This window comes from Drosophila serrata, unplaced genomic scaffold, assembly GCF_035046125.1.
Source record: "Drosophila serrata isolate PLE 108 unplaced genomic scaffold, ASM3504612v1 contig_276, whole genome shotgun sequence".
Classification (NCBI taxonomy): domain Eukaryota; kingdom Metazoa; phylum Arthropoda; class Insecta; order Diptera; family Drosophilidae; genus Drosophila; species Drosophila serrata.
The window spans coordinates 11,442,602-11,451,058 of record NW_028257174.1 but is presented as its reverse complement, the minus strand read 5'-3'; the positions used below and the strand labels follow the sequence as shown (position 1 = coordinate 11,451,058).

General features: G+C 40.8%; 2 protein-coding genes across 2 annotated transcripts; one reads left to right on the top strand and one right to left on the bottom strand.

The window, feature by feature from the left end:
• Positions 1–994: 994 nt before the first annotated feature.
• LOC110181718 (uncharacterized) lies at positions 995–3,080 on the bottom strand. Its single transcript, XM_020949572.2, has one exon. It carries the CDS (start codon positions 2,929–2,931, stop codon positions 1,942–1,944), a length of 990 nt encoding a protein of 329 aa, XP_020805231.2. The 5' UTR covers positions 2,932–3,080; the 3' UTR covers positions 995–1,941.
• Positions 3,081–3,850: 770 nt separating this feature from the next.
• LOC110181752 (uncharacterized protein F54F2.9) lies at positions 3,851–6,046 on the top strand. The gene is made up of 3 exons (XM_020949614.2): positions 3,851–4,744; positions 4,806–5,013; positions 5,076–6,046. Exons 1-3 carry the CDS (start codon positions 3,963–3,965, stop codon positions 5,781–5,783), a joined length of 1,698 nt encoding a protein of 565 aa, XP_020805273.2. The 5' UTR covers positions 3,851–3,962; the 3' UTR covers positions 5,784–6,046.
• Positions 6,047–8,457: the final 2,411 nt, after the last annotated feature.

Genomic DNA, 8,457 nt, shown 5'->3' with positions numbered 1-8,457 from the left:
TGCAGTCAGAAGCTTAAAACGCAGTGAAGGAATCGTTTCCGACTCTATCAATTATATTCTGATCAACATCAACAGGCGAATCGATTTAATCATGTCTGGTAGAAAAGTAAATTTTTGACATTTTTTCAAAATTTTATAAGGGGTGACATCGTTAAAATTTTTGTAAAAGAAATACATTTTTTACGTTTAAAACTAAATATGAAGATTTGTTAACCCTATAAAGACTAGCACAGAAAACCCTTCCGAATTGAATTTAATGCATTTTTGGCTTTGTTGTGATCAATATCACATTTGAGCCCATGATCCTATCGTTAACTTGAGTGTCTTGTTAAGAAATTAAATATTTATATTTATTAATCGCCGCTCGTTAAGGTTGATTACTGGAAAACTGACCACCTCACTTAAATCTGAATACCTGATCCGTTTATTATTGAGGAACACAACTTTGTTACCAAGTAAATTTGAAAAGGTAAATACAAAGGTTCTTGGTAAATCGAAGCTATAAATGATAACCTTATATGTTACATACAAAGCAGGTTTTCTTAGAAAAAAATTAATCGAAAGAGCAGTTTCTATCTAAATACTTTCTCTTTCTCGTTTTTCTGAGAGTTCTCTATTAGTATTTCCATTGTGAATTTAGCTTCTATTAATGTCTTTAAGAATAAGAGTATAATAATATAGTATAATTTCTTAAGCACCTTTCCTTAATTCACAATATTATATATTATATCATATACTAATCCCTACAGACTCCAAAACAAATATAAAAGTGGATGCTGGACTTTCAACAACTGCAAGAAATTCCCTTGAACTATTCATATGCGATAAGCACTGCTGGCAGAGATTATTAAGTTACACCTTATGCTTAATCAGCTTTATGAAAACTCAAGCTGCAAGCGTAAATAAGTCGGATGTTATTGCAAAAACCACGTACATTGTATATGTATGTATATAAATTTCTGTTGAATTAAACATAAAAAACACATTGGCACAGTTCACTTGAAATTTGATTTGACTGCCTTTCGCTTTATTGTAATTGTTACATTTGATAACAACAAAAATATATGTATATACTAAATATATTTATATATCGTAATGTTATTAATTTCGCTTGTTTCAGGCCAATTGCTTGTGAGTTGAGTTTTGTTTTCTTTTGGTTTCTGCTGCTTCTGATTTTTTGAGTTAAGTAAATGCGGAGAATTCATCTCGAAAGCATCAAGAGAATGTCCTTTCGCAATGGAGCTGGTATCAGATACTGTATATATAATATATATATATATATATATATATATATATTGATGATTCGTAAGGCACTTTACGGTTAACGTTTAGATCCTAAATTGAATGAGTGTGATTGCTAATTGCGCTTGATGGATGATAGTTCGATACAATTTGGTCGCAGCTTCCAATAATATAATATCTGGTGTATATAGTAGTAGTCTCTCTAAGTATATACATATATAAATGTATATCTATGCGTTAATTTTTTCTTATTCGGTAGAAATGCTTTATAAATCCAAATGCTTAGAAATGTACACAAAAAAAAAAGAAGAAATCCGACATATTAATTTTGCTTTTAAAATCAGTTTCACTTTAAAATTTTGGCCGCTTGGAGAGGGGAATTCCCCTAGCCATGCTATAATTTCGATGAATTCCACATTCTTCCTTCGATAGCTTTCGTTTTTAATTGACTGAGCAATATCCTAGTTCTCCTCCAGTTCCATCCTCTCACTCTCACTCTTTCGTGCGTCGGATCAAGAGGTCTTGCATTTGATGCAAGCATCGAGTCAACACGTACAACTTTAACAACTAATTATCAAATGGCTTTCACTCCTCCTCGAGCGGGGGTTAACAAATTCGTGGCGTTCCTGGCGCCGATGAGGAGGAGAAGGAGCCGCCGCCACCGCCGCAGCCGCTTTTGCCGTTCTGACCACGCCTTCGTCAGTCGTTGTACATGCCATCCACAAGGAAGTCCATGCGACGATAGTGGCGAGTGCTCCACATGTCGCGGAAGCGGCGATACATGATGGTCACCACACCAATGGCCAGGGGCACGGTCAGTAGCACCGTCACAATTGGCACCACATAGCTGGTGTCGCCACGATCGGAAAGCGTTCCGGTTAGCTCCTGCACCTGTGGCATTACTGGATCTGCCAGAGTGGAGGCGGGTTTGGGCAATGGCAACTTATCCCCGGCCTTGCCCTGCTCCTGTTTCTCCTCCCATTCGGTGTGCGTGTCCATGCTATAGACCACCGGTGGCTTAGTGGGTTTAGGCGTGGTCTTACTGGTGGTCTTAGTGGCTACCGTGGTGGTGATGATGGTGCTGTTGTTGCTGCCCAGGTGGCCAGTTGCATTGTTCGCCTTGGTGACATCCTTCATTGATTGACCCTCTGACACAATCGGTGATCCTGCAGTCGGTTTGGCCGTATTCGTGGTTGCAGTCTTGGCCGCCTTCGTATCGTTTGCATTTGGTTTAGAGGAAGATGCTGCAGGTGCTGGTGCTGATGCTGGTGCAGGTGCTGCTGCCGGTGCCGCTGCTGCAGCTGCAGGTGTACTGGGCTTCGACTCCACTCCCACCGGCTTGGGTGTCGCGGCAGTCACTGTGGCATTTCCTGCAGGCTTCGGATTGTCCGTATCCGTGCGCTTCCTGTTCTTTGCCACATTCTCCGGCACTGCCGGTTCCTTTGGCTGCTGCTCAATCTTGGTGGCCTTAGTCGGCGTTTGGTTGTTGGTCTGAGCCTTAACTCCAGGCAATCCTTCAGCAATGGGAATTCCTGTTGCACCAGCAGCAGCTGAAGTGACATTTCCCGATTTCACAGCAGTGGCATTGACAGCGATGGGTGCCTTGGGCGTCGAGGCAACCGGTGGATCCTGGTCAGCGACTACCAGGAGCAGGCCGCACAGCAGCCAAAGCAATGGAAGCAGCTTCATTGTTTGTTGATTCAAGCCAAAATCACAAATGGCAATTCGCAATTTCGATTCTTTATTGGCTTTTCTTTAGTGTGACTGTTGTGCGCCCGTTTGAAAATACCTCGAAAAGTCTGGCCACACAATGTCCTCAATGCCGGTGGAACTTATCGATACTGCTCCCCACCTAGGCTGTACTTAAAAATAACTTATTTTAAAATATGAATAATAAACTGACTCTGGCAGTTTGCAATGAAATTATTAGATCGAATATTAACTTTCTTTGAATCTTTAATTGTCGATTTTTTTATATTATTGTTGACAAATCAATCTTTAAAAAACTCATAATTAAGCCAAAAAATCATTAATTTTAATTCGGAAAGCAGTCTCATGTTAGTTTTTATTAGATTGTTTAATCTACATACTCAATTGAAAATGTAAAAAAAAATTAAAATTTTTGAAAATATTAGTGATGTAACCCCTTAGAAAATTTTTTAAAAATTTATTTTTTTCCCAGACTTAGCTAGATAAGTTCGGCTTTTGATGCTGATCAAGAATATATATGGTTTATAGGGTCGGAAATAACACCTTCACACATTTACAAGGCTATAAAAATTCCAAAGACTTACAATATAATGCCTAGACAATTTGTTTCTAATCCTTGTATTTTAGAAAATATATTCCTCAAATTGTATAACACGGTTATTTTGTATAAACTAAATATATACATAGAATTGTCTTGTTTATCTACTTTGACTTATGTTACGCGTTGCAAGTATATTAAATGTGAAAGATTAATGTTTGTACAGATTAATTGTCATAGTGGCGAACTGAATTATTAAATATGCACAAACTTATACAAAAAACAAATGACATAATGTGAAAATGTTAAATTTTTGAAATATTTTCTAGCTATTTCCCCGAATTTCTTGGCTGTTTTTCCGCTAAATGAGTGGCAATCATCTGGCAACACACCATCCCCTCTCGCCTGCTGACGTTGCCACTTGCCAGCTGTGTGTCCGTTTCAGCTCTGCTGTGTGTAAGTGTGTGTGTGTATGTGTGTTTGTGCGTGCGTGGGTCTGCCGCAAAAAATAAAAAAGAAGGATTTTTGGAATTTCGACTTGGATTTCGACTGGAACACGAAAGGAACTGCGATGCGTGTGGAAGCTATGTGGTGCATGCTGCTGGGCAGCCTGCTGCTGTGGAGCGGCAGCGCCCACGCCTGGCACTCCGAGGAGCTGGAGATCTTCGATTTGGTGGAGGAAGTGAATCGCAACTTTTACGAATTCATGGGAATCAATCAAACAGCCACCGGGGCAGAGGTGAAGCGTGCCTTTCGCACACTCTCGATTGTCCTGCATCCGGACAAGAATCCCGCCGAAGATGCCAACATTCAGTTTCGCAACTTGGTCTCCATCTACGAGGTCCTCAAGGATCCATCGCGGCGGGAGAAGTACGACCGGGTGCTCAAGGAGGGCATGCCCAACTGGAAGTCAGCATTGTATTACTATCGTCGCATGCGCAAGATTGGCCTATATGAGGGTGCCTTTATCCTGTTCCTAATCATCACCGTGGGCCAGTATCTGTTCGCCTGGGCGGCATACCTCGAGAAGAAGTACACCGCCGAGCAGGTGTTTGGCACCAAGCTGAAGAAGTTGCAAAAGAAGAACAAGAACATTGACATGGATGTGATACTCAGCGAAATACCAATGCCCTCGCTGCTCAACACACTGCCCATTCAAATACCGCTGGCACTGTGGAATATGCCACGAACCATCAAGAATGGCTTCAGCAAGGCCAATGAGCTCAAGGAGCTGGCACTGGAGAAGCGCAGGCAGTAAGTTTTGGGAGAAATTATGAAAGGAGGAACATAACTGAACTTTTATCTATATTCACAGAGAACTAGAGGCCGCCCGACGCCAAGAGGAACTGGAACGGGAGGCCGAGGAACAGGCACGCCTGCGCAAGGAGCATAAGGAGAACCTGAGGAAGCGCAAGCAGAATAGCAAGGCTCCGGAGAAAACCGAGGAGGAACTGCGTGGCTATTCACAAATTCAGGCCCGTGAGATGACCGATGATGATGCCGTGCGTCCTGCTTCCCAAAAGGTTCAATATCTTTGTCATTTCTTTTAGGGAATATACTCTATATCATCTCATGATCTTTGCAGAGCTCCGTGAGCGGTGGTTTCTGGACAGACGAGGATCTCACCGAACTAATTCGCCTGGTCAAGAAGTATCCCGGTGGAGCTGGTAGCCGCTGGAATACCATTGCCGAGTCCATGAACCGCAGCGTTCAGGAGGTCACCTTTATGGCGGCCAAAATGAAGGAGAATGGTTACCGGATTCCCGGCCAAACGGACAGTGTGGCCGAGAATCTTGTTCAGGAGTCACAGCAGGCTCAGCGCAAGGAGAAGGTCAAGAAGTCTGCGACAACGGCGGCAGCGCCTTCAGCTACTTCCGCCTCCGGGGAGAAGAGCATGCTCATCCCAGAAACCAACTGGACGCAGGAGCAGCAGCGTGCTCTTGAAGCGGCCATTGTCAAGTACCGGAAGACAGCCGGTGGCGATCGTTGGCAAAAGATTGCCAACAGTGTGCCAGAGAAGACCAAGGAGGAGTGCCTGGTGCGCTACAAGTATCTCTGCGAGCTGGTCAAGACGCAGAAGCGGGCCGAGGAGGAGGCCAACGAGCCGAGCGACGATGTGGCCGTCGTCGAGGAGGTGCTGCCAGAGGAGGAGCCATCCCAGCCAGCAGAAGCGCCAGAAGAAGCTGCGGCGCCTGCAACCAAAAAGCTGAGCAAACGGGAGCAGCGTCGCCGGAAGCGAGATCTCTCCAGTGGCGAGGACTCGGACGATGCATATCAGTACGAGATCAGTTAGATCCAAAATCACCTGCTAAGGCAGTTCCTCGCGTGGCTCAAACCTAGTTGTAATTGAATTTTTTTTATACTTTGCATTAAAGACGACTCTCTGACCTGGCATTGGAACCATTCTACGCATTCTCCATTTCCATAATCGTTTCCCTTTTCCTTTTTCCCCTCAGAAGTGCTTACCTTGCGTTTTGTACATATTTAAATTTTGTAAACCAATCTGAATGTTGATTGATTCCTTTGCTAAGTAAACGAACTGTGGAAGGAAGTGGATATGAAGCTACTTTTTGCTTGATTTAACAGGGAGAAAATTATTGCTCTGGGAGCTGTAAGAGAATGGAATTTTGGGGTTTTCTACTAACGGAAACACTAGAATAATTGGCAGAGTTTGACTAAGTTTTAATTAGTATTTTTGTAGTGTAATTAAAGTAAATGAAGACTTCCTCCATATATGTGTCCATTTATGAATTAGGTCCTGGCTTATAGTCAAAGCTGTCTTGATTATAAATATTACTTTATAAATAAAATTCTTACTGGCAAGTATTTGTTAAATAATTTACTATCTATTTTTAAGGCTTTCTAGGGTATTTCATGTATTAAAAAGCTTCTAAAGTAGTGAAGGAGTCATTTCCGACACCATAAATCATATATATTCTTGATCAGCATTAACAGCCGAGTTTATCTAGCCATGTCCGGCGGAAAACAATTTTTTGAAAAAAATTATCAATTTTTATAAGGGTTTGCATCGTTAAAATTTTCAAAATTCGAAAAAAACTTTAATTTTTTCCATATTAAATTTAGTATGCTGATTTATTAAGCTAATAAAAACTAGCACAGAACAATTTTCCGAATGAAAATAAATGCTTTTTTGACTTTGTTATGATGTATGAAAGTCTTGAGTTTCCTAAAAAATATTACCATTTAAAAATATCCAACAATGTACATATTTTAGCTTTTTTTAAACCAAAATTCAATTAAATTCCAAAAGTCACTATTTAAATTGTTGTCCAAGTGTACCTTTGAGCTCTACCGAAAACTTATTTCTAAGTGAATAACACCTAAATGAAAACTAAATTTAAGAAACTTTTCATGAGTTTATATTAAATTATATACTCTACTTTAAATGCTCTTAGACCAACATTTTGCTTTCGGTGACGTGTAAAACTCCTCTCTAATCCCCTTTCCGCGAACATGGCTTTAAAGCCAAATGCAGCTTTAAACTTAACCCGTCCAAGTTGAATGCTAACTAATTATAATTCTCAGTTGGCTTGAACCTGACAGCCATCAAAGTGGAGTTTCCTTAGAAGGGGCTACCTACCGGGCGCTGGCGGGAGCCTTAGATTTATTATTTATAAAAGTTAACTTAAGCACTTTCGGTGCCCGAAAATGTTTAATCAAAGATACATATTCATTATTTATACGGTTGCCAGTTGGATTACTAGCCTGTCTGTCTCACCCAGTGCGTGTGTGTGTGTGGCTAACCTTGGAACAATTTGCTTTTAATTACACTCAACTTACATTTGATAATTATTGGACTATGACTGTGACTCTGAGTTGGCCAAGCCAGTGGCAGTGCCTCCTCCCAATTTGGTCGGTCACCCAGTCGTGTTTGCAATGAACTTAAAACCAATGTGGACTAGAAACATCGGCCAACTCTGATTTTAAGCCAAGAACCCGTCGAATCATTCAAAGCTGAAGTCCAAGTCGAAACTTGAGACTCAAGTGTAGGCTCAACGGAATATAAAACCAAATTGTCAACGCACAGCTGGCTGTGTATTTTGAAAAACTATTTAGAAAAGTGTATGCTCTTTTTTAAGGAAAATATATATTTAAATATCTATTTTAATACTCATAAACAGTATTATAATGTTAGTCAGAAGTTGGCAAAGCAGTGAAGGAGTCATTTCCGATCATATACAGTATATATATTCTTGATTTAATCAACATATTTGTATTTCATTTAATATAAAGTCCTTTTTTATTATTTTATAATTTAGCTTATAGTTGTATTAGAATCGGGAGACTATATCATATAGCTGCCAAGGAAACGATCGTTAAATGTAATGGAAAATGCAAAACAGTAAGTGTACGACTGTAAATCCCTCGCCCTCTCGTTCTCTCGCTTCCTCCCACTCTTCCTCCCACTCCCACTCACACTCTCACTCTCCCTTTCACTATCACTCCTTCTCTCGCTCTATCGGTTTGGCTATCTGTGTATCTCTAGAGATGCCTCTTGCTCTCTCACTCTCTCTGCTCTCACTTTCTCTGCTCTCTCTACTCGGGGAGTATAAATACAGGCGCTGCCTTCGCGCTGGCCTCATTCTGTTCGCGCCCCTCCTGCTGTTTACATCTATGGTGCTTAGTGATAGTGAGTGCCCTTCGACCTCAATTATATTGCCTGATGAATGCAATGCATCTGGATAACCAGAAGGAAGCCTACTTCCAGGAAGATAACTACACTGAGAGGTATTAAGCAATGAGGCAAAAGGATCACCGTGGGACCTCTACTACGGTAAGTCTTAGTTATAACAATTAGATCATATATATATAATATATAGGCTATATTTCATTCCCTTATTGCTATGAATCCCATTTTAATTTAAAGTGATACAGCAATTTGTATCAGGGATATCTACATACGCATATTCAAAGTTAACAATCTAACTTAAGTATAAATTATTTAC

Bases quoted from the DNA above. Each gene is read 5' to 3' on its own strand.
- LOC110181718 (XM_020949572.2), bottom strand. From the start codon at position 2,931: ATGAAGCTGCTTCCATTGCTTTGGCTGCTGTGCGGCCTGCTCCTGGTA.
- LOC110181752 (XM_020949614.2), top strand. From the start codon at position 3,963: ATGTGTGTTTGTGCGTGCGTGGGTCTGCCGCAAAAAATAAAAAAGAAG. The intron at 4,745-4,805 runs GTAAGTTTTGGG...CTATATTCACAG, and splicing joins GCACTGGAGAAGCGCAGGCA to AGAACTAGAGGCCGCCCGAC. The intron at 5,014-5,075 runs GTTCAATATCTT...TGATCTTTGCAG, and splicing joins TGCGTCCTGCTTCCCAAAAG to AGCTCCGTGAGCGGTGGTTT.